This window comes from Geotrypetes seraphini, chromosome 18, assembly GCF_902459505.1.
Source record: "Geotrypetes seraphini chromosome 18, aGeoSer1.1, whole genome shotgun sequence".
Classification (NCBI taxonomy): Eukaryota; Metazoa; Chordata; class Amphibia; order Gymnophiona; family Dermophiidae; genus Geotrypetes; species Geotrypetes seraphini.
In genome coordinates, this window is record NC_047101.1 from 919,541 (window position 1) to 945,025 (window position 25,485).

The following is a 25,485-nucleotide window of genomic DNA, read 5'->3' on the forward strand; positions in this document are numbered from 1 at the left end:
ACCTATCCCAAGACACTTTAATTTTCTCATGAGCCTCTCATGAGGAACTTTATTAAAAGCTTTCTGAAAATCTAGATATACTATATCAACCGGCTCACCTTTATCCACATGTTTATTCACACCTTCAAAGAATTCAAGCAAATTTGTGAGGCAAGATCTCCCTCGGCTCAAAGATGATCTCAATGGTGTTAAGTTTCCAGAATCCTTAAGGTTGATAAAGTCCCCTAATCCTTAAGGTTGATAAAGTCCCCTAAACAAAAAAAGTCAGTTCTGTTATAGAAAAAGTGGACAGGGACAGATTTTTCAAACTAAGGGGAACCACAGGTACAAGGGGGCACTCGGAGAAATTGAAAGGGGAAAGGTTTAGAACAAACGCCAGGAAGTTCTTTTTCACTCAGAGGGTGGTGGATACGTGGAACGCGCTGCCGGAGGATGTGATAGGCAGAAGTACGCTACAGGACTTCAAAGAAGGTCTGGACAGGTACCTAGAGGACAAAGGGATTGAGGGGTACAGATAGGAGTAGAGGTAAGGTTATAGGGACAGGATTAGAGGTAAATTATAAAATTAGTCAGAGACCACTGTTCAGGCAGTGGGCCTGATGGGCCGCCGCGGGAGCGGACCGCTGGGCAGGATGGACCTCTGGTCTGCCCCAGCGGAGGCAACTTCTTATGTTCTTACCAATACCATTTCTGTTTATTTAGTATTACTCATTGTATTCACTGCCACTCAATATTACCCAAAAAATGGAATAGGTGCTTGTTTCAACTTTTTATTTCTTCATAACAACTGTATCAAAATGATGGTAACATGCAGTAATAACAACAAATATATTTTTGCTTGGTAATTCCTGTGCCGACTGAAGAACCTCAGCGCTTTGGCGTTGATACTTGTAGCCATTAGGTCCATGACCGGCCAACCACATGACTAAACAATCAACTCAAAGACTTCTAGCCCGAGTCACCACTCGCCGGGTTCCAGCACATGACAACTGAGGAAGTCCGCCTGGACATTGTCCATTCCTGCTATATGGGAAGCAAAGACTTTGTTCACGTACCGGCCGCATCCACCACTCGTTGAGAACACAATGAGCACTCTTTCAGTCTCTTGTAAAGTGCTCATTGTAAACAGCTAGGGAGGAAAAAGTTCTGGTTAGCAATAAAAACCAATTAAGCTCAATTAAATGCTTCCTCTCAGACCAGCCCCTGCCTCATGATTTTTTTTTTTTTTGTAAGTAAAAACTTCAATTAACAAAGGAGCAGACCCCACAGGCTCTCAAAGCTGTAGTCTTTGCCTGAACTGTGGCAAGGTGTACAGCTGAATTACCTCTAATTAAAATTTGGGGAGGTAGGAGAAAATGGGGGGGGAGGGACTCGGCCGCCTGAGTGTGTCACCCCCGAGTTCAGACGAATCCACGAAAGGGTCCCCCAAGCTCTGTCCGGCAAACAAAACCAGGGACAAAAAGACCACTAATCACATCCAACAGGCCTTAACCAACTAGAGGAAAGACTGCACAGGCTTACCTCCTCCACCTGCTAGAGACTGAGAACAGACTGATTGTAGAGGGGGGACTGCACAGCTCACTTGTACTACTGCCAAAAGTCATTGTATTCTGGCTGAGGAGAGTGAAACCATTCTGTGCCGGTCTGGAGGGACGATAAAAAATCAGCATTTATTCAGGTTCATCTCAAAAATGGAATGACATAAAAGTCAGTCCTATCTTTGGCCACTTATGAAACTATGGCAGTGAGTCCTGACAGAGCAAATGCAATAAAGCCCATAGGAATTGAATGGGCTGCATTACACTTGCCACAAAAAGAGCCCTTTATGTGGCAGTAGTACATTTGGATTGTTTAGCTTTGCCATGTATCTTACACCCTAGAACTAACAGGGAACCCTGAGGAAGACTAATTGTCGAAACATGGACCATGTTGGGTCCAACGCTCCTAGTGGACTAGGTCCTTATGGTTTTTATGTGGATTGCTATGTTGATTTTTTTTTTTTTAATAAAATCCATATCAGGAACATTGTCTCTCCACAGTGTTTCTTTGGTTGTCTTGGACTTTTTTTTCTGTGGATTCTCCAGGGTCAATTTCTTTGCTCTTGATGCTATGTTTTATAACATTTTATCTCTGCAGACAGAAATTCACAGCTTTGAGAAATGCAAAACCAGGCATCTGTGATATCTTCTAGATAGAAAAATTACCTGTGACCTTTTGAATGGATTAATGGAATTCATTTATCAGAAAAATATAAATATTGTATGAATATACAGCCTCAGAAGGTGTTCGACAAGGTTCCGCAGGAACGACTACTTCAAAAAATTGCAAGCCATGGAATAGAGGGTGAAATACTTACGTGGATTAGAAACTGTCTGGAAACAGAAAGTGGGAGTAAATGGACAATACTTGGACTGGAAAAGCGTCACCAGTGGAGTGCCGCCGAGTTTGGTGCTTGGGCCCATGCTCTTCAACATATTTATAAATGATATGGAAATTGGAACGATGAGTGAGGTGATTAAATTTGCAGATGATACTAAGTTATTCAGAGTAGTGAAGACGCAGGAGGATTGCAAAGATCTGCAATGTGACAAATAGTGGATAAGTGTAAGGTGATGAATGTCAGTAACAAAAATCTTATACACAAATACAGGATGTCCGGGGCGATACTTGGAGAGACCCCCCCAGGAAAGAGACTTGGAAGTACTGGTTGACAAGTTGATGAAGCTGTCCACGCAATGTGCGGCGGCGGTGGCGAAAAGAATGCTAGGAATGATTAAGAAAGGGCTCAGAGAAGGTTATTATGCCTCTGTACTGGGCCATGGTACGCCCTCACCTGGAATACTTTGTCCAGCACTGGTCGCCGTACATGAAGGACACGAAAGGGTCCAGAGAAGAGCGACTAAAATGGTTAAGGGGCTGGAGAAGTTGCCGTACAGCGAGAGATTAGAGAAACTGCGCCTCTTTTTTCCTTGAAAAGAGATAAATCCAGGTTGTTCACCCTCTCCAAGGTAGGGAGAACGAGGGCACTCTCTAAAGTTAAAAGGGGATAGATTCCATACAAACATAAGAAAGTTCTTCTTTACCCAGAGAGTGGTGGAAAACACCATCCAGGGATTCAAGACAAAGTTAGGCAAGTTCCTGCTGAACCGGAACGTATGCAGGTAGGGCTGGTCTCACTTAGGGCACTGGTCTTTGACCTAGGGGCCGCCAAGGGAGCGGACTACTGGGCATGATGGACCACTGGTCTGATCCAGCAGTGGCAATTCTTATGTTCATGCTATGTAATTGAAAGCTGATCCTTATTTCTTGATGAATAACCCTAGGACTATAATCGCTCTTTAGATAGATTTTCCTCAAAAACACATTTCAAATAATACAATTTAAATTTTTTTAAAAATCTATTTTTAAACACATATGTAAATGGTGTAATGCCTGAATGGTTGCATATGGGGAGTGTGCTGAACCATGGTAGTAATTTTTCATCAAAATATGGGGCAAAAGAATGCCATAACACCTCAGAGTTGTACTCCAGTTCTTGAGCAATATTTGCCTGCATTACTAACTTATAGAAAGTTATCTTTATTAAACTCATCCAGACATGAACAGTTGCCAAATAGTCAACAATATGCAATGTAAGATGTATGTGGATAATTTCACCATCCTTTTACATCTTCTTCCCCTAGCCAGTTTGGAGGATCCAAACCTTAGACACATTAAATATTGGAAGGACGGTGATGCCTAAGTATTCAGGAATGCACTTCAGTCTATTTGTTATTGAATCTAAAAAGGGATCCATATACATATAAGTCTATTAATACTGTTCTCCCCCCTTTGATGGTTTGATATATGTTCTATCTGTAACAGGCTGGGCATTTGATTTCACATTATCACAACAGGGGAGGGGGTGTTCTACCTGTATCCACTAAGTGTTTTGCTATCATAGTAACATAACATAATAAATGTCAGCAAACAAAGACCTGCATGGTCCACCTGGTCTGCCCAAAAAGGCTCAGGTTCTACTTCTTCATGATTAAACACTGGTATGCTATGGCAGTGTTTCTCAACCTGGTCCTGGTCAAGTGTTCAGAATATCCACAATGAATATGCATAAACAGCTTCCATTATATGCAAATTTCATTCATGCCTATTCATTATGGATATCCTGAAAACCGGAATGTGCTATGGGGCTCATTTTCAAAGTTCCATAGGTTGAAAATGAGCCTCTTTGTGTCTCCCTGCCAATTTAGAAGTCTGCCCTGCACTGATCCTGCTTCCCAACTACTGCAGTTGCTGAATCCCTCTCAGTTTTGATCAGAGATAATGGTTACTGTGGATGGGCAGACTAGATGGGCCATTTGGCCTTTATCTGCCATCATGTTTCTATGAAGCATGCCATTTTCACCCCATTCTAATTCTAGCTCCCCATCCAGATCTAAAAACACGAGGGAGTGTCAATATTAAAAGCAACTTAACCAGGCATAATCTAACATGAAGTCTTACTCATGAGCTAATGATGTCTCTTTATTACCTTTTGCCTGAGAATATGGAAGAGTAAAGGGACATGCATTTGATACACCATCTTTCTGTAGTAGAACCAACGCAATATAAAAAAAAAATTATATGCAGGTACTTTCTCTGTACTCTCTCGTTTGGTTTAGGTTTTGTTTTGGGGTTTTTTTAAATTGATTTTGAAACTTTTTTTTACAAGAAAAAACTTCTTGCTGATGAAACACAGTAAAAATAAGATTTAAAGATATACACAGAAATAAAGAGGAATAGATTACTTCCTTAGACCACTAATATTACTTGAGAGGACAAACCAAATGAGGAAATTTTAAACTTTCAATAAAGAAAGAAAGAAAGAAAAGATGCTAGGCATAGGCTATTAACACTGAAAAGCACTATTCCTTTTTTTTTTTTTCATTATCAGTTGCCACTTAAGCAATTTTTCTTAAGTCCAGAAAGGCCCTCAATTGCTCTGGGGTGAAGAAGACATTTGCTTTGGGACTTTCTCTGTCCCTAGTGGGCTCATATTCTAAGCTTTTGTACCTGGGCAATAGGGGTGGGGGCTGGTAAGTGACTTGCCCAGGATCACAAGGAACTACACAGGGGATTGGCTCCAGTTACCCAGATTCTCAGTCGAATGCATTATGACACTACTCCAATTCCATTATGTAGTACAAAGTGGAATACGGATGATAAAGTCCCACCAGCTGACCTTGCTGCAGACAGAAAACCATCAGCTTTTTCAGAAGGGTAATTTAAGACATTTGAACTACTTGAGAGGGACTATAACCTGCAAGGTAGGCATCACTATTGAGGGCTACAGCTAAAGCATTGATTGCAGCACATACAGGCAGTTGTTTGACTACTTGGTTTGGCTCCTGAATTGACTTATTTTTGTATGGAAGACTCTCTAAAGCAGGGGTGTCCAACCTTTTGGCTTCCCTGGGCCGCATTGGCAAGAAAAAAATTTTCTGGGGTCGCACAAACGCTGCAGCAAGACAGAGGAGGGAGCTGGCAAGACAGTAAACACTCGGGGGCAGCAGAGGAAAACACTGCATCGCCCTTGACTGGGACCGCAGGTTGGACACCCCTGCTCTAAAGCATCTACTATATACAGGACAAGGTCTTCATCCCTTCCTTAAAAGATTCTTACTATTCTCGGAAAATAAATTTTGCAGTAACTGCCCCTACATTATGGAATTCCTTACCACAATACCTCCGTGACGAACAACAGCTAATAAAATTTAAAATCAACTTAAAGACTTTTCTATTCCGCGATGCATTCAACAGTAATTAGATTAATCATAATTCAATCCTTCTCTTTCGCTTTTCTTTTTTTTTTTCTCTCTTCTTTCTTCTCTTCTTATTTCTTCTATACTCCAAGCTACCATTTGGCTCAACAAAGCGACCCTATCCATTATGTTCTATCCCAAACCCACTATCTCCCTCTCTTCTCAATTATGTAACTTTTCCCTCCCTTCCCCCCCACCCTCACCTTCAAGTTTGTCCAGTTATTGTCATCTATATTCACTTCTTTTATTTAAATGCCTATCATTGTATATTTTTGTTTCTCCTATTTTTAAATTTTATTGTTAACCGGCCAGACATTTGTTTGATGGTCGGTATATTAAAAACTAATAAACTTGGAAACTATATACAGGACATGGTCTTGTAGGGGGTATATCTGTGTTGTGCTTGAGCAAGTTTGATTTTGTCTTCCCAAGCCACTTCTGGCCCAGGCTAGTGTCAAAGAGAATGCCGAGACGGAGCCAACCAACTCTTGGAAAGGTTGACAACCCAACCCAGTGACTGCAGTAACTCCACAACTTGAGCCGTGACCCGGGAGCTTTCCTGAAAGGACTTCGCACAAAATCAACCAGTAGTCCAGATAGGGATGAACAGAGATGCCCTCCATGCGCAAGGCCACCACCACCATAACCTTGGTGAAGGTACACGGAGCCGTGGCCAGACCAAACAAAAGCACAGAAAAGTAATGTTTTCCCAAAATCGCAAAGCGAAGGAATTGCTGATGAGAATCCTGAATCAGAATATGAAGGTAAGCCTCCTTCAGGTCAAGAGAAGTCAGAAATTCTCAGGGCTGTACCATTAAGATGACTGACTTGAGGGTCTCCATTTGAAACAAAAGGACCTAGAGCGCTCAGTTTACACCTTTCAGATCCAGAATAGGCCAATAAGACACCCCTTTCTTGGGCACCACAAAGTAAATGAAGTACCTTCCAGAGCGAATCTCCAAGGAAGGCACAGGCATCTTGGCCCAGAGCTCCACCAACCTCAGAAGAGTCTGATAACACGCCCATTTGGGTTTTGGCCAGGTACTAGTGACCTGGATTTGCCATGAGAATGGGCTACTGGACTTGATGGACCATTGGTCTGACCCAATAAGGCTATTCTTATGTTCTTCCAAGCGGACTGACAAGGGGAACTCAGCATAGCCATCTCGAATCACCTCTAGGACCCACAACTGTTGTGATCACAGTCCATCCCCAGTAAAACTCCTGTAAACGGGCTCTCACCGGAATTGAAGGAAGGACTCGAACACCATCACTGGCCTGGATGGGCGGGGGCATCGCCGGAGGTGTCATGACCCACCTACCCCTCCTCTGGCAGGCTCTACGAAAGGGCTGCTTTTCCTTCTAGAAACATCTAGAAAGAAAGGCAGCCAAACTCTGGCCAGGACAATACCTATGAAGCTTACGCAGACACCCACAGCTGGAGCCTCTGAGACAACGAACAAGGGTTGTCCTCTGGAAGCCAAGGCACCTTGGAGTCACTCAAGGCCTGAACAAACTTGTCCAACTCCTCACCAAAGAGGAAGAAACCCCAAAATTTACCGAGCTTCAACTGGGAGGCCGCATCTGCCGACCAACCATGAAGCCAGAGGGTATGCTGAGTGGCCATTCCAAGGGCTGATGTCCACAACAAATCATACATGGCATCAGAAAGATAAGAAGCGCTGAGCTCAATCTTAGCCACCTCCTGATCCACTAAAGACCAGTCAGCAGACTTCCGATCAAGAACATGCTTGGACCACTGGAAACAGGCTTTGGCCACCAGACCATTGCAAATCACTGCCTGGACTGCCCAGACAGCCACGTCAAAACTCTGTTTAAGGAGAAACTCCATTCTGCAGTCCTGGGGGGGTCTCTCAAGGCTGAACCGCCTTCCACTGGCACCATATGCCGGTGAGCAATGGCCAAAACCACAGTATCAACCATGGGAGCTTTAAAGGTATCCTTACCCACATCAGGAATGGGATAGAGGCGAGCCATGGATCCTGCCAAGTCAAAATGCACGTCTGGAGTCTTACACTGTGCGTGCACCACATCCTGAATATCCTGATGCATATGAAAGGATCAGGAGGCCTACCGGATCCCCCACAGCAGAGGGGTCACAACCCGAGGGGGGTCTTTAGCTTCTTCTTCAAAGTGCAAAACTGAAGACACTTGAAGAATAAGTTCCTGCAGTTCTTCCCGGTGAAAAATACGCACAATTGAGGCCTCTTCGCCAACCAGTGGATCCGAGGCCCAACCGTCTGCCACATCCTCCTCCCTTCCAGAACACGCCGCAGTACAGCCCCGCTATAAATCTGCAGGTTAAAACCACGGGCTCGCACTGCAGGGAAGGGCAGCAGACAGCAGGAGAGTCAGGGCAAATTAAGCGTGTTCTGGCTGAGGCTTTTATGTTTTATAACCCAAGACTTTGGAGCCAGAAGATTCTGTTTAATCCGCAATTTAAAAAAAGAAGAAAAGACTCGTCTCCTGTTGGGCACCCCTCCCCCTGTTTTGACCTTGCTTGTGCAGGAGAGCAAGCGCATGTGTGGATCACATCTATGCCCAACAACGATGGTCTGTGCCTGCATCGCAATCGGTCTGTGGAGGGGGGGGGGGGGGTCACTTGTGGGCGTGTGTTCAATCAGGTAATTTGCATGGGGCGTGAGAAAGGAGGGGAAGAAGACCTGTGCAGGTACGTATAGGTGAAGATAGGTAAGCCCTCCATGTTACTGGAGGTGAAGACAGATCCCCTGAAATCCCCAGAATAGAAATAGGCCCAACACCATCTGAAGGCCTAAGACGGCTGAAGATACACTTTGACTAAAACTGTCAGCTTTTACACAATCTATTCTTGCTGAGATAAGCAAGCCAAGCGAAATGCTGATAAAGCAAGTCAAGCGGAACTTATTCTTTCACATAGCGACTGACTTAAACATCTGTTGATGTCTCATAAAAATAAGGAAGCAAACTCAAGAGGATTAGCACAGACTATTGACCAAGAATATAAAATTAACTGTTAAACAAGAAAAGTCCTGGAATGGGTGGACCCTTGCCCAGAAATTGATGACCTTGATGTTAAAATGGCATCTATTGGGAAATAGGCAGCATTTTTAGTAAATGGGCGTTATGCACAGTATAACTCAAGAAAAGTAAAATTACTAACCAATTAAGAAACTGATAAAGTGAAATGACGAATTGTAAGTAACCAATGGAAACTTAAAATGTAATATATACCAACTTGGTCTCAGGCTGTCAAAAATATATAAAAGGACAGTCTCTTGAGGCCTGTTTCAGGACAGACACCTAGGTATACTCAAGTGCTTGATGTATATTATGTCGGCTCCATATACTGAAAGACTTGTTCTTGTAACCTGTTATTGATTGTTAATAAAACATATATATATTACTTATACCAGCATATTGAGTGTCGTGAGGTCAATTATTGATGGCCCAGAGGGCTTTCTTCAGGAGCCTTTAGTGGATCGGTCAACGCTAAAACTCGGCCCCAGATCAGAAAGGTAAGTGGGGTTTAGTGAATCTAGCCCTAAGCCCAGATTTACTACTGTTCCTTTGTCTATCCTTTAGAGCAGGGGTAGGGAACTCCGGTCCTCGAGAGCCGTATTCCAGTTGGGTTTTTAGGATTTCCCCAATGAACATGCATGAGATCTATTTACATGCATTGCTTTCAATGCATATTCATTGGGGAAATCCTGAAAACCCGACTGGAATACGGCTCTCGAGGACCGGAGTTCCCTACCCCTGCTTTAGAGACTCACTGCAATTGACTAAAATTGAGCAAGGTAGATAGAGAGCATAATCGAGGGTATCCCGGGAGAAGGGGTAAAAGCAGAGTTCAGTCCTCAGGCAGTAGCAGCCCACCTTCAGTTTCCAGCAGTGCATTCATTATAGTCCCCTCAGTTGGTGGAAAACCAGGGTCAGTGCAGAAAGTGTGTTGCAGCCTCCTCCGAGCAGTCTTGTTTGTTTTAGATGCTAAGTTCCTTGCTGTCCAGTTCTGAGACGCAGCAAATGCCAATGCCAGGCCCAACCTCAGCTAAGCACACACCAGGGAGTTTGGCTCTCATCACACTCCAACATGATGTTCAGCACAGTACAGGGGGCTCCAGCAATGGTGACATCTGTACGCGACTGTATGCTGTATTTCACATTGTTCAGTCCCCCTGCCTGATCCACTTTAAACTGTTCCTAAGACCGGGGGAAGGGGGGAGAAGAAGAGAGAGAGAGAGAGAGAATTAAATATCATGTAGGTAGAAAACATTATCCCTACAGCAGATTAGAAAGGAGATCTGCAACAAGAGGGTGTGAAGAGATCAGAGAGAAAATGAATGAGAGGAAGTGCAAGGGTCTCAGGCAGTAAATGAGAGAATCAGAGGTGTTAGGAGAGAGCAAATGAGGGGATTAGAAGAGCTTTGGGGTGAGAAAGGAGATAAGTAACAGGAAGGTTGTCAGCAAATCATCCATCCTACCCTCGCCTAATCCTGGATCCCACTCTTTCTTTCCCCATGCCTGAACTCCATTCTCCATTTCCCTCATGCAAGATATACTCTGACACTTCCCTTATTTGCTATACTCCACCACTTCCCTCAGTAAAGAGCCAAATAACTAGATGATGTCATAAAATGACAATTTTCTAAAAATGCCAAGTTTACATTTAACAAAATATGCAAGTATATGCAAATAAGCTACATACATAATTTTCTAACTCTTGCTGCAGAATCTGCCTTTCGGTTGCCGCAGGAACTAGGAGCTTTAAGCAACAATGTGTACAGAGAAACAAGACAGTCTACTCTCTCAGTTCACATGACACGTTTGAGTTTTACCTGTTTCTGAGCTGCACTTCTTTTCTGGTCTCTCTTTCTCCAGGCAGGATCATGAAGATGGCGGAAAGTCTTATATCCAGTGCTGATTCCAGAAGGCCGATGAAGCTGTGTGTGGTGGGGGAGGAAGAAGAAAGCTATGACTTACAGGAAAACGGCTTTAGGGGAGATAGGACTGTGGGTAGATAAATTGATTGGAAGGGACTGATGTTACAGGATGGCTGTGGAAGTCATGGTGGCATTATTGTGAGTTTCTATACCACTACTAATGACTGGGCAGTCAATTCAGAGCGGTTTGCATGAGCTTCTGTAAAGGTGTTACAATACATGGGCTCTCTACAGCATTTCAACACATAGTTATTAATACTGGCATAATTATGCCATAATCAATCATCCTACTTATGTTACTGGCACATCGATCATCCTACTTATATGCATATGTTTATCCCAAATCAATCGTCCTACATATATTTACATATAATACTAGGTTTAGTACTGCAGCTAAGTATACAATATTTACACATCTCCTAAGGAGGTTGGCCAATTCAACTAAATATAATCTATTTATACATATCTGTATCGTGTTTTATGTTTCTTTTAAATATTATCTTCCTCAGAGTCTAATGTTCTGGGCTTCTACGCCTTGTCTAATTATATCCTACTAGCTGATGCCCTGGCGTTGCACGGGTATTTAATTATAGCAATAACACTGTAAATGGATTCAAATAAAGATACTTTATAGTGGTGAATGAAATTATTTTTTTACAGCTTAATAAAAAGTACAATATTCAAATTATAATGTGAAATATTTGACAAAATGAATACAATACAACTAACGCAAAACGTGATTATAAACAACATTTTTAGTTTCACCTCCAGGAGCAAGAACATATAAATTGTTGGGTGAACCCACCCTTGAGCAAGCAACATAGAGTTGTGGGCCAAGAGACCCCCAGAACATATCAGCCCAGGTAGTGAGGGATCAGCATACCAAGTTTCGGTCAAATCGGTCAAGCCGTTTTTGAATTACTGTGAGAATGGCAGCTTTTTACATTTTTTCCATTGACATGAATGGGTGAAATCTGATTTTCTGTTTGTAGCTCCGCCCACATGTGCAGGTGGGCCGCGAGACCCCCAGAACATATCATCCCAGGTAGTGAGGGATCTGCATACCAAGTTTCGTTCAAATCGGTCAAGCCGTTTTTGCGTGATCGCGGCACATACACACATACCTCCGATTTTATATATATAGATTGTGTTCCTGATTGGGGGAGGGGGGATTAGCAGCTGTCTCTATGTTGTATTTCACTGGCTAAAGTAGTCTATAAAGAGGATGGTTTTTATCCCTTTCTTGAACTTTCCAGTATATTTTTCTAGTTTTTACTTCCTTCAGAAGGGCATTGCACCACCTTGGAGCCATCACAAGAAAGCACAGTTACTTACCATAACAGTTGTTAACCAGGGACAGCAGGCAGATATTCTCAACATGTGGGTGACGTCATCCACAGAGCCCCGAAGCAGACTTGCTTGAAGAACTTGAAAAAAGTTTGCAAGTGCTGCATAAGAACATAAAAATTGCCACTGCTGGGTCAGACCAGTGGTCCATCCTGCCCAGCAGTCTGCTCACGCAGCGGCCCCCAGGTCAAAGACCAGTGCTCTAAATGATTCCAGCCTCACCTGCGTACATTCCAGTTTAGCAGGAACTTGTCCAACATTGTCTTGAATCCCTGGAGGGTGTTTTCCCCATATAACAGACTCCGGAAGAGTGTTCCAGTTTTCTACCACTCTGGATGAAGAAGAACTTCCTTATGTTTGTACGGAATCTATCAAGACTCAAGACTCAAAGTAAACAAAGCCATGGGACCGGACAACCTACATCCCAGAGTGCTCAGGGAATTGAGAGAAGTCCTGGCAGAACCACTATCTGTTCTTTTCAATCTTTCCCTACGCACAGGAAGAGTCCCCTTGGACTGGAAAACCGCCAACGTTATCCCACTCCACAAAAAGGGCTGCAGGACAGAGAAGGCTAACTACAGACCGGTGAGTCTCACGTCTATAGTGTGCAAGCTCATGGAAACACTGATCAAACAAAATATTGACACAATCCTAGACGAGGAAAACCTACGTGATCCCCACCAGCACGGATTCACCCAGGGCAGATCCTGCCAATCTAACCTAATCAGCTTTTTTGACTGGGTTACTAGACAACTTGATGCCGGAGAGTCACTGGATGTAGTATATTTAGACTTCAGTAAAGCTTTTGATAGCGTCCCACACCGAAGGTTATTGAACAAGCTGAAGTCGATAGGATTAGGGGACACTCTAACTACATGGATTGAGGATTGGCTGAGTGGTAGACTTCAGAGGGTGGTGGTAAACGGTACCCCATCCAAAACGTCAGGCGTGATTAGTGGAGTGCCGCAGGGGTCGGTCTTGGGCCCGATTCTATTCAACTTATTCATAAGAGATATGACCCAAGGACTTAGAGGAAGGGTATCACTGTTCGCTGACGACGCCAAACTTTGCAACATAGTAGGTAAAAACACTTTGCCTGATAATATGACGCAGGATCTACTGCTGCTAGAACGGTGGTCAGCAACATGGCAGCTAGGCTTCAATGCTAAAAAGTGCAAGGTAATGCACCTGGGAAAGAGAAACCCGCACAGAACTTACATACTAAATGGTGAGACCTTGGCCAAGACCACGACGGAACGTGATCTAGGGGTGATCATTAGTAAGGACATGAAGGTTGCTAATCAAGTGGAGAAGGCTTCCTCCAAGGCAAGGCAAGTGATGGGTTGTATCCGTAGAGGTTTTGTCAGCAGGAGACCTGAAGTAGTGATGCCGCTGTACAGGTCCATGGTGAGGCCTCATCTGGAATACTGTGTTCAATTCTGGAGACCACACTACCGGAAAGATGTGCTGAGAATCGAGTCGGTTCAACGTATGGCCACTAGGATGGTCTTGGGGCTCAGGGATCTCACGTATGAAGAAAGACTGAATAAACTACGGCTGTACTCACTTGAGGAACGAAGAGAGAGGGGAGACATGATTGAAACATTTAAGTATATCACGGGCCGTATCGAGTCAGAAGAAGATATCTTCTACCTCAAGGGATCCTCGACCACCAGGGGGCATCCGTTAAAAATCAGGGGAGGGAAGTTCCATAGCGACTACAGAAAATACTTCTTCACTGAAAGAGTAGTGGATCATTGGAACAAACTCCCACTGCAGGTGATTGAGGCCAAGAGCGTGTCAGATTTTAAGAGACAATGGGATGTTCACATGGGATCTCTAAGGGAGTAAAATCAGAGGGGCGGGAATTTGGAATGGGCAGACTTGGTGGGCTATAGCCCTTTTCTGCCGTCTTTTCTATGTTTCTATGTAATCTATCCCCTTTAAAACTTTAGAGAGTGCCCTCTCGTTCTTCCTACCTGTCTTTATCTACTAAGTCTATTTCCTTCAGTATTTTTAATGTTTCGATCATGTCCCCTCTCAGTCTCCTCTTTTCAAGGGAGAAGAGGCCCAGTTTCTCCAATCTCTCACTGTACGGCAACTCCTCCAGCACCTTAACCATTTCAGTCACTCTCCTTTGGACCCTTTTGAGTAGTACCGTGTCTTCTTCATGTATGGCGATCAGTGCTGGACGCAGTACTCTAGGTGAGAGCGCACCATGGCCCGGTACAGCGGCATTATAACTTTCTCTGATCTGTTCGTGATCCCCTTCTTTATCATTCCTAGAATTCTGTTCGCCCTTTTTGTCACCGCCGCACATTGTGCGGACAGCTTCATCGACTTATCAATCAGAACTCCCAAGTCTCTTTCTTGGGAGGTCTCTCCAAGTACCGCCCCGGACATCCTGTATTCATGCGTGAGATTTTTGTTACCGAACATAGGTTCCGTGTCTCCTCTGAGATACCTCAGTTCAGATAGCTCACTAAGAAGCCAACCAGGGGAGGTGGGTGGATTGTGAGAATATCTGCCTGCTGTCCCTGGATAACAACTGTTATGGTAAGTAACTGTGCTTTATCCCAGGACAAGTAGGCAACATATTCTCAACATGTGGGTGATCTCCAAGCTAACCAGAATGGGATGGTGGGAGTGTTGGCAAATTAGGAGAATAAATGTTGTAAAACTGCCTGGCCAAAATAGCCACCCCGTCTGGAGAAAGTATCCAGACAATGAGAGGTGAATGTATGAACAGAGGACAAAGTGGCAGCCTTGCAGATTTCCTCGATAGGAGTCAATGTGAGGAAAGCTACAGACGCTGCCATAGCTTTAACTCTATGGCCCGTGATTCGACCCTGCAGAGGGAGACCAGCCTGAGCATAGCAGAAAGAGATGCAAGCAGCCATCCAGTTGGAGTTGGTTCGCTTGGAAACAGGATGCCCAACTTATACAGATCGAAGGAGATAAAAAGTTGAAGAGCAATTCTGTGAGGTTGAGTGCATTGCAAGTAGAAAACCAAAGCACGTTTACAGTCCAGAGTATGAAGAACTATTTCTCCAGGATGAGAATGAGGCTTTGGGAAAAAACACTGGAAGTACAATGATGAGATGAAATTCTGAAACCACTTTAGGTAAGAATTTAGGATGAGTACGGAGGACCACCTTGTCATGATGGAATGCTGTGAAAGGTGGATCTGCCACTAGAGCTTGTAGCTCACTGACCCATCTAGCAGAGGTGAGCACAATGAGAAAAACCACTTTCCAAGTGAGATATTTAAGATGAGTCAAATCTATTGGTTCGAAAGGAGGCTTCATCAATTGAGCAAGAACAACATTGAGATCCCAAACCACTGGAGGCGGCTTGAGAGGTGATTTGACATTGAAAAGTCCTTTCATAAACCTGGAAACCACAGGATGAACAAACAGGGGTTTCCCTTCGATAGGCTGATGAAAAATTAGTATAGAAAAATCTAAAAAGTGTGGAGGACTAAGTGATGATTGGGTGGTGAGGTGGTTGAGGGTTTGCCCCTTTATTGCCCCTCCGTGTCTCTGAGCTAAATCCTACCATATGTAAAGCTTTCTCTGAAGAGTATTTATATTTACAAGGGAGGAGTTCTCTCTGATTATTATATTATACCTTTTACTCCCTCATTGTTATACCTTTTTGGTATTGTGTTCCTGATATTTTTTGACTAGGTTTGGATTCAACCATACTCCTAGGTTTCTCACCCCCACCCATGGAAGATTTTATGGTGTTGCTGTTCAATATTAGCTGGTATCTTGGGCTATTTCCTCCCCGTTTGCTAATTAGTAATAGTTCCGTTTTCTCCTTGTTGGCTACTAGTCCATTTGTTTGGAGCCATCCGAAGATTTTTCCCAGGCATATTTTGATCTTCTGTTTAGTTTTCATGTTTTGCTTCTATTCAAGCCATGACATTTCCTTCAAGGCCCATGGCCATGCATCTTGATTTTAGTAGTATGTGTTGGATGAGGTCAAAGGCTGCTGAGAGGTCCAAGAATCCCAGTAGCATGGTGTTTGAGAGCCAAGTCCTGCACTGCTACTAGGATGGTTTCTGTGCTCAGGTGTCTTCTGAACCCTGATTAGACTTGTTCAAGTTTTGACCTGTTTTCTAGGAAGTCTAATATTTGTTGGCAGGCTATTAGTTTAGAGATCCATGGTTGGTTGGCTACCGGTCTGTAGTTGGAGAGGTCATCTTGGTCTTTATCTTTATTTTTCAGAACGAGTTTTGTGACCGAGAGTTTCCATTTAAGTGGGACTTGTCCCGACTATAGTGATTTGTTGATGATGTCCATGAGGTAGGAGAGTCCCAGGCCTTCGAGTTCTTTTATCAGGTGTATAGAGCAGTGGGACAAGGGACAGTGGGCCTGGCTCTATTCTTCTTAGTAGTTTCTTCACCTGGATTTCAGTGATTGGTTCGAATTCTTCCATTATGTCTTCTGTTTCCTTTGTATGTTTAACCATTGGTATGTTATCTAGGGTATTGTCTTGCTGTAGCTTCCTTATTTTCTCTGTGAAAAAGCTGCTGAAATCGTCGCTGGTTAGAGAGCATAAAGTGGTTATTTCTTTCTGTTTCTTCCCCAATACCTCAGGGATTCTCTTTGTTTCTCATGCTTTCTTTATTTAGCTCCTTTGGGATTTAAGCTTTCCTCCTTAGGTATAAAATTATATAGCTATGCAGATGACATTACGATCATAGTCCTGCTAGAGGCCTTTACTAAAGATGTTCTATCACTCATCCATTTCATTCTTAAAATAGTTGAAGCATAGATGAAAGATTTTAGGCTGAAATTAAACCCAGACAAGACAAAATTCTTTTTGGCAACATCATCTGAAAAGATTAAGGAAGACTATAAATTTAAATGGAATAATATATCCAATTCTACCTATTATTAAAATTTGGGGAGTTTATCTAGATAGCAAATTGACCTTTGATTTCCATACTAACCTTACAAAAAAATGTTATCTCTTATTATGGCAATTAAGAACAATTAAGTCATATTTTGATCTTTCCTCTTTTAGGATATTAGTCCAATCCCTCATCCTGAGTACATTGGATTATTGTAATATTCTCAATCAGTAAGAAGAATATTAAAGTGCTACAGCTTATGCAGAATACTGCGGTTCGCCTGATTTTCAGATTGAAAAAAGTCCGACCGTGTGTAGGGAAAGAGAGGAGAGATACGGGAGCTGCAGAGTGAATACACTTGTAAGTCAGCAAGAGGAGGCTGAAATGGATGTGGAGACATATAGCGAGCCAATGAAGTGACTTGAGGAGAGAGCTAATTTGAGTGTAGCGACACTGACAGAATAAAAATCAAGCAGCAGAATTTTCAAAGGATTAAAGGGGAATGAGATGGTTTAATGGGAAGATTTGTGAGAAGCAAATTGTAGTAATCTATGCATGAGGTGACAAGAGTGTGGATAAGGGTTTTAGTAGCATGCTCAGAAAGGAAGAGACAGATTTTGGTGATATAAAGAAACAACAGGTTTTAGCAGTCTGTTGGATTTGTGCAGAGAAAGAGAGAGGGGAGATAGAAAAAGATCAGCTGGTTCATCAAGTTTTGTCTAACTATTCCTGTCCACACTGGAAGGATATATTCCAGCAACTTCAGTGCTTCCAAATTACCCAGACATTTTGGCCATACCTAGTTTAAATTTGCATCTCAAAACTTACAATGGTGAGGCTAGAGAAACTGGGCCTCTTCTCCCTTGAAAAGAGGAGACTGAGAGGACATGATCGAAACATTCAAGATATTGAAGGGAATTGACTTAGTAGAGAAAGAGAGATTGTTCACCCTCTCCAAGGTGAAGAGAATGTGAGGGCACTCGCTAAAGTTAAAAGGGGATAGATTCCGTACAAACGTAAGGAAGTTCTTCTTCACCCAGAGTGTGGTAGAAATCTGGAACTCTCTTCTAGAGGCTGTTATAAAGGAAAATACCCTCCAGGGATTCAAGACAAAGTTAGACAAGTTCCTGCTGAACCAGAACATACGCAGGTCAGGCTAGACTCAATTAAGGCACTGGTCTTCTAAGGGCTGCCGCGCAAGCGGACTGCTGGGCACGATGGACCACTGGTCTGACCCAGCAGTGGCAATTCTTATGTTCTTATAGGCTGCACTGGCTTCCCATTGAAGCGAGAGTGATTTTCAAGTTTGGCTACTACCCAGCTATCTCTTCAACCATTTTATATTTGCCAATTGGAAAATCAAAAAAAATCATAAGCCACATAAATGTTTCCTTTCTTTAGAGGCTATGTCTATAAACAATTCTTTAGTAAGTTGCTTTTGTACCAAGCTAGCATATGGGATAAACAACTTGGTAATATTATGTTAACTTCCATCTCTTATCTAGCCTTTAGAAAAAGCCTGAAGACATTTCTGTTTGGCAAATATGATAAATAATTGATTATTATCAACTGTGTACACTTCCCCTTCCATATTCACGGGTGTTAGGGGCAGAGCCAGCCCGCGAATATTAAAAAACTGCAAATAATATTTGGGCCAGTTCTGCCCCTAACCCCCGCTTCCCCTGGCTATTTTAAGCCCTGAAAGCCCCCCCTTAAGCCTTACCTGGTGGACTAGCGGGTTTTCAGTCAGGAGGGATCTTCCCACGCTCCTGCCCTGTGCAGATCGCTCTCAGGAAATGGCTGCCTTGAGCTCCCGTAATCTCTCGAGCCATTTCCTGTGAGCGATCTGCATGGGGCAGGAGTGTGGGAAAATTGTTCCTGCCCCGAAAACCCGCTAGACCACCAGGTAAGGCTTAAGGGTGGGGGGCTTACAGGGCTTAAAATAGGCTGAAAAATGAATTTTGTGGTTTAAAACCGCGGAATAAGCGAATCTGTAGATATGGAATTTGCGAATACGGAGGGGAAGTGTATGTTCAGTAATTTAACCTTTTGTTAACCACTCTGAACTGAGAGGTAGTTGTGGTATATAAGTTTTATGTTATGTTATGCACTACCTGGTACAGGGTTTTAGTGAAGTTTCTGGCATTATGTAGAGCTGTGTGTAGTTATCTGGGCAATGGAAACTACAGAAAAGCAAGACGTAACTATTGAGGGACCATGATGGACTAAATTACATCCGAGTGGGATCCAGGACAGCCAAATGTGTGGGGAAAAGGGGGGTTACAGAGAAACATGGCTGGGGTACCCGGTGGAATGTATAAAGGAGAAGGATAGTACCTGCAGGCCAGCACCTTTAATCCTGCGGTAAAATTCATCATCCTCACGACCCCAGCCCCAGAAACGATTAGACATTCCATTACACTGCAAGCAGAAAAAGAGAGAAAGTGCACTGTAGTAAGCAGGTCCAAGTGCCTTTCCTTTCAACTCTCTCGTGATAAAATGCAAAACCGCAACATCCATTCCTATTCAACCAACCAACATTTAAATAAATTATTTGCTAAACTACCTTTGACCCATCAGACATCAAGATGGTGTAAGTCTCAATTCATTACAATACATAGAAAGTACAAAGGACAGCAGTGTTCTCGGCCCGGCTGTGAATTTCAGACAGACAGTCTGGAACTGCACTTGTTAAATACTGAAACCACAACTACCCTTCAAAATCTAGTTGACGGGACAGTACTGGCTACAGCGGTTCTCATTACAGGAGCTCACAAATCTCTCCACTTTATTGGGCTACTTTTTGGCTGGTTCCGGACCGCCTATTGCTGAATTTTTTTAGTTCAGCTGCAGCACAACAGTCCACTCACAAACGACCGTAGAACTCTGAGGTCATTTGTGATTGATCCATTGTGCCCTAGCTGAGCCAATGAAAATTCCGGCACCGCAGCAGGAGCTTCAATTTTGAGAAATAACCGTGCCACCGTCAGTACGGGAAGAGCACCAACACTAGCGAGCCCGCCATGGCCAAAGAGGAGAGCAAAAAATCTTTGGACAGACCTGTGCCGACTGGAAGCACTTAATTTACAACTCGTGGAGTGGAGAGGTCCTAGGGCGGACGGCCAACAGCTGGGGTAGGAGCCTGAAGAGTGAGGGAGGAGGTTTGGAGGTAAACCGGTGGGTTATTTATTTATTTTTTACCAGTAGCTTTCATCAGTGTGAGAGGCGTGTGTAGGTGTCTGTGTGTGTGCACATGCTGCTGCTGACTGTACCATCTGTTTCCTTCCCTGAGCGGTGACAGCCTTCGTGTAATGAGATAATGCGCTGGCAATTCAGATCCCACTGTTACTAACTGCCTCACCAGGAGAGATTTTCTTGTAAGTCTTTTTTCCCCATATCCCACCAGTTTTGTAAAAAAAAAAAAAAAAAAAGTCAAAATTCACAGCATAGGGAAGCCAAAATGAAAGTTGTAAGGAAAAGGGAGAGGGAGATGAGCTGAAGACGGAATGCAGGCCTCCTAAGGCAGACTTATGGGCCGCTGACTTCTAAGTCCGATCCTGCTTTTATTTAATTCTGTTCAACCCCCCCTCCCCCGCCTCCTTTTTATTGTTTTGTATGTAGAGGGGTCGAATGGAAGATAATTGAGGAAGAGGAGCTAAGGCATAAAACTGTCAGCCACCCTCTTTATTTAATCCTGCAGGACAGGCTCAGCGGTTTGGTGGGTTTTGTAAAGTTCTCTAGAGTTGAACCTGCTGATCCATGTAAGTTATCCTCTCACTGTGCGGATAACCTCTTTTCCCCCACCCCATGAGCTCCTCTTTTTTTGGTGTGTATGTGGGGGGAGTTATGTTTTGCTTTGATTGGAAGTATACTATACTTTATGCTGTGTGTATACCCCATGTCTTTTTGAATTGCATAAAAACAAAAGAATAGCCTGTTTGGGATATGTGCAGTGTATAAATAAACAATCTGTATTTGGCAACCCTGACTCAAATCAAAAAGAAGTTGGACACTACAGCGCAGGAGTTAAGAGCTCAGAGGAGTGTCTGTTGCTCAGTATAGGGTGATTTTGTGGTTGTTTCTGCGCTCGGGGAGTTTCAGAAAGAAGAATGTGAGCGAGTTGGGGGGGGGGGTTATGGTTGATATTACAGAGGAAAGAGCGTATGAATTTGTCAGTAACTTTTAAAAAAACTTTTCAGAGACGCTGGATCTAGACATTGGGGGGGTAGAGGAGGAGGAGACAGAGAGATAGAAAAGGATCTTGAGGAAAGTTGGGAAAGTAGACTTAAACTAAAAGGGAGGTGGAAGATAGGGCAGATGCTGGACTAGAGGGGTATAGAGGGAGAGAAAGAGACTGCAGAGAGGGGAAACACCCTGAACCGAGAAGAGAGATATGCATATACCAGGTCCTGGAGAGGTGGAAGACAGTGAGAGATACAGAAAGACCTGAAACAAAGGTGGGAGGACTCGAAAAATTAGCAGAAGGAAGATAGAGGGAGAAACCTGAAACAAAGGGGGGGGGGGCAGATGTTGAACTAGGGGATGTATAGAGGGAAGAGAGAAAGAGATTGCATAGAGTTGGAAAGATTCTGGACCAAGGAGGGAGGAAGGAGAGAGAGAGAGAGAGAGTGTCAGAGAAAGACCTGGAAGAAAGGAGAACAAATGCTGGGGATGGGGGGTATTTGTAAGCAACAGAGAGACAGAGGCCTGGACCAAAGGGGCAGACTGGATAGGCCATTTGGTCTTTATCTGCCATCATCTTTCTATGACATGAGGCAGATGCTGGACTATGGGAGGTGCAGACAGAGAAGAGTTGGGGTGGGGGAGGGGAGACCCTGAGGAAGAACAGAGAGATGCAAGATCATAACAGATGAGGGAAAGAAAGGGAGACATGTTTCCAATAGGGGTAGAGGAGAGAGGAAGGAAAGTTGGACTCATGGAGGGACAGAGAGATGTTGGTTGGGTAAGGGAATGAGGTCTGGAGGAGGGGAAGCATGCAGGAAGCAGAAAGAAAGAAATATTGGATGTACAGTCAGAAGGAAGTGCAACCAGAGACTCATGAAATCACAAGACAACAAAGGTAGGAAAAATGATTTTATTTTCAATTTAGTGATCGAAATGTGTCAGTTTTGAGAATTTATAATTTGCTATCTATATTTTGCACTATAGTTGTTACTGAGGTGATATTGCATATTTTAGTCATCTGCCTTAACCATTTTGAAAAATAAAACAAATATAAATGATAATTATCATTTTCTCTGCATGCAGTGTGCTTTGTGTTTAAAAAAAAAAAATTTGTGGTTACCATTGTGAATTAATAAGATTATATTGTGTATGAATGGAAGAAATTGCATTACAATTAATACTATTATAAATGGGGGTGGGGTAACGGGCAGAGCTTGGGCTGGGGTACTTGGTTGATATTTGTTAGAGTTAGGGGGGTACTTGACTTGAAAAAGTTGAGAAACACTGGTCTAGGTGACTATGGAGTTCACACAGTAAGGGCCCCCATTTATAAGGCCACAGTAGCAATTCTCCCATGGCAAATTCACCAAAGTCCATTCAATTCCTATGGGCTTCAGTGCATTTGCTGTGGCAGAATTGCTATCGCAGCTTTGTATAAGGAGCCCTAAGGCAGGAACTACTGTCTCTGTGCTATGTCTTAAAGAAAAACCATATTGCCGGGGATGCAAAGCATTAACTGATTCAACATGAGTTTGAAGTTGGTTGAATATCACTCTCTCAAGTACGGTAGCTTTGAAAGAAATGGAAGGTTCGATACTAGTCAGTAGTTATTCGGAATAAAAGGATCTGCATTACTTTTTTACAAGGTTGGCTTAAATGCTACTGGAACACTGCCTAAGTGTCAACCCTTAAAAAAGGGAGTCATATTGAGCATTGAAAAATAATAATAATAATTAATAAAAATAGTGCACATTTAATTTTCCCCACGACCAAATTTCCCCATCCCGCCCCAAACGGCAACTTTTTCATGCCACCCAGCTGGAAAAAATTTCTGGGGAGAACACTGGGGAGAATTTTATGGATGTTTGGGAGCCATTGGCTAAATACTGTACAGAGGAATAATTAATTTAATTTTATAGTCAAGTAAACATACACATCCGGGGGGGGGGGGGTGTGTGTGAAGGGAAGGGAATAGAATTGATTCAAGGATTTTATGAATAATTTCATGAAGGTTTTATTATATTTGTTTATTAGCTGGGAGGGTGGGGGAAATTTCATTATACAGTAGTATTTGTAAGTTTTGTTGCACTTATTATGTAATGTGCAAATATGTGAATCATTTATTGCGCATTTGTAGTTTGAAAAATCAATAAAGAATTTAAAAAAAAAAAAGAAAGTGCAAAGAGAAGATTGAAATCAGTCACCTGGGGAGCCCTTCTGTGTGCTCTGTCCTCCAGTAACCCTCTGTATACCATTTTATCAACTCCCACCCTCCCCCAATTTCTGCTACATACGAGTTCTGTAATTCTTCATCATTTCTCTAGTATGTACAACATCCTATATATATGCAGACATGTTTCTGGATACCTCACCATTTCATAATGCCGTTTGGTGAGCAGCAGTATTCCTCCCACATAGGTTTTGTAATGGTATAAGGGGTGAAGCTCTGGTGAGGCCACATGATAAGGGCCACTAGCAGGGTACCCATAATCCAAGTCCTGATTGAGTGGCAGCAGGTCCACATCATGCATCACGACGTAATCTGTGTCATTACCACTCTCCTTGAAGCCAGCATTTATTAGCGAGGCCCTGTTAAATCTAATGCAAACACAGATACAATGTGAACAACAAAAACAAAGGGAAAAAAAAAGAGAGAGAGAATACAGTCCTGCAATATCATTACTCCCGAAACTGGCACACAAGGAGCCAGAAAAAAAACATACTTTAACCAATAGTCATATGTGCATTTCCTCTACTGCTGCTGTTCTTTGTCACTTTCTGAGAACAAGATAAAAGAGAATCTGACAAAAGCCCTATGAATGAACTTCTATCAGAGATTTGATTTTATTAACACAACCTATCCACAGCTGACAACCACTAGCAAGGATTTGGCGGCCACACTCCAAAGCCATTAAATGCTGTTGTGAAGAACTGTTTGTTCTATTACTCTTAATGGAAGATGGAGTTGACAGACCACTTACAGTATAGTATGTCTGTTAATCTGAGCCAGATAACACCTATTAGCAACTCAGCTCACTGCAAGAACAGATGAAAGTGAAGAGGAAATATGGGGCACAGAAAAGAGCAAAGCAGAAAAACAACCCCAAGCAAGAGGAATGCAGATACAAGAGAGTGCTGAAAAGTTCTCAGCCCATCCAAGAAGGGAAAGACCTGGAGCCATGAAACTTACAAGTTATTCCACATATTCACCCCTAAGTTCAAAACTTGGCACATCATGTCTGAAGTTTCCAAAAAATATTCTTTTTAAGGTTTGGAAACAGAAAAGTAAGATGGAGCAAGATCTGGTTAGTAGGGTGGATGGTGGATGCACTGAAACCCCACCATTGTTTTGCCAGCCTTATGAGCAGGTGCATTGTCTTGTAAAAAGAGAACTTTCCACAGCTTCCCTCTCCCTTTTTTTCTTTCAATGCCTTCTTTAATTGGCACAGCAAGTTGCAATAGTATTCTGCACTAATTTTAACCCAGGACAGAAAATGAACTGTTTTGTCATTACAACACCTTCCTGATCCCAAAACACTGTGGCTATGAACTTTCCTTGGCATTGGAGAAGCTTCGTGCATGGACTGCTGTTTAGTCTGGTGTAACTGTTTCATCAAGCAGTGAAAATGCTGCAAAATCCACTTGAAAGTGTCACTGGCACTTGGCTGACAGCTTCTGCAAACCTAACCCGTTCCCTGTTGTGTCTAAGCCATTCTTTTATTTTAGCTGATCTCCCTGACCTCGCTGCATCTTTGCTCTTAACTCTCTTTTGCTTCTTCAGTGTGGTAGGAAGTGGGTTGGGCCGAGAACTTTTCAGCGGCGGCCAGAGGCTGCTGTACCTGAGCCGGTCCACCTGGTTGAGGATGAGGATCCGGTGGCGAACCTTCTGCCGCCCGAGGAAGCCGTGCAGGTGCGGCACGAAGGCCAGAAGCTCCTCGAAGCGCTGCCGATACGGCACCAGCACGGCCAGCCGATGGGGAGCCCAGGAGAGCTGCTCCGAGGCGCCGGGGGGCTGGGCCGAGCAGGGCCCCGAGGGCTCGTCCCGCTCCGCCGAGCAGCTGAGGTGGAACCAGACGAGGGACAGGACGAGCAGCAGGAGGCCGGCGACCAGGAGCGACGACCACCTGCAGCGGAGAGAGAGAGTCAGAGGGGTCCCGGACCACGGCTCCCTCCAGCCGCCACCACCCACTCACCTGCCGCCTCTTCGCAGAGCCAAGGCCGGCCTCCTCCGAAGCGGGTACATCCCGTCGCCGGCCACACAGTCCGCTTCGCCCGCCCAAGAAGCCCATTGGCTGGCGTGCGTGCGTGCGTGCGTGCGTGCGTGCGTGCCGAGGGTTACGTGGGGGCGCGC

General features: G+C 43.6%; 1 protein-coding gene across 3 annotated transcripts; it reads right to left on the reverse strand.

The window, feature by feature from the left end:
- Positions 1-752: 752 nt before the first annotated feature.
- On the reverse strand, positions 753-25,474 carry B4GALT7 (beta-1,4-galactosyltransferase 7). 3 transcript variants are annotated; one of them, XR_004537480.1, is made up of 7 exons: positions 25,328-25,474; positions 24,974-25,258; positions 23,507-23,732; positions 19,287-19,370; positions 10,637-10,741; positions 9,678-10,001; positions 753-1,129 (listed from the first exon to the last, which is right to left on the reverse strand). XR_004537480.1 is itself a non-coding variant. In XM_033927031.1 (6 exons), exons 1-6 carry the CDS (start codon positions 25,375-25,377, stop codon positions 9,846-9,848), a joined length of 906 nt encoding a protein of 301 aa, XP_033782922.1. In that variant the 5' UTR covers positions 25,378-25,474; the 3' UTR covers positions 9,468-9,845. The 3 variants fall into 3 exon arrangements, 1 of the variants encoding a protein (XP_033782922.1); XR_004537479.1 differs by lacking the exon at positions 753-1,129 and adding an exon at positions 1,202-1,644; XM_033927031.1 differs by lacking the exon at positions 753-1,129 and having other exon boundaries at positions 9,468-10,001.
- Positions 25,475-25,485: the final 11 nt, after the last annotated feature.

Excerpts from the sequence above, each read along its gene's own strand:
- B4GALT7 (XM_033927031.1), bottom strand. The coding sequence starts at position 25,377 with ATGTACCCGCTTCGGAGGAGGCCGGCCTTGGCTCTGCGAAGAGGCGGC. Across the intron at positions 19,371-23,506 it reads CCAAACGGCATTATGAAATG|TGTAATGGAATGTCTAATCG; the intron begins GTGAGGTATCCA and ends TTCTGCTTGCAG. Across the intron at positions 10,742-19,286 it reads TTAAAGGTGCTGGCCTGCAG|CTTCATCGGCCTTCTGGAAT; the intron begins GTACTATCCTTC and ends CACCACACACAG.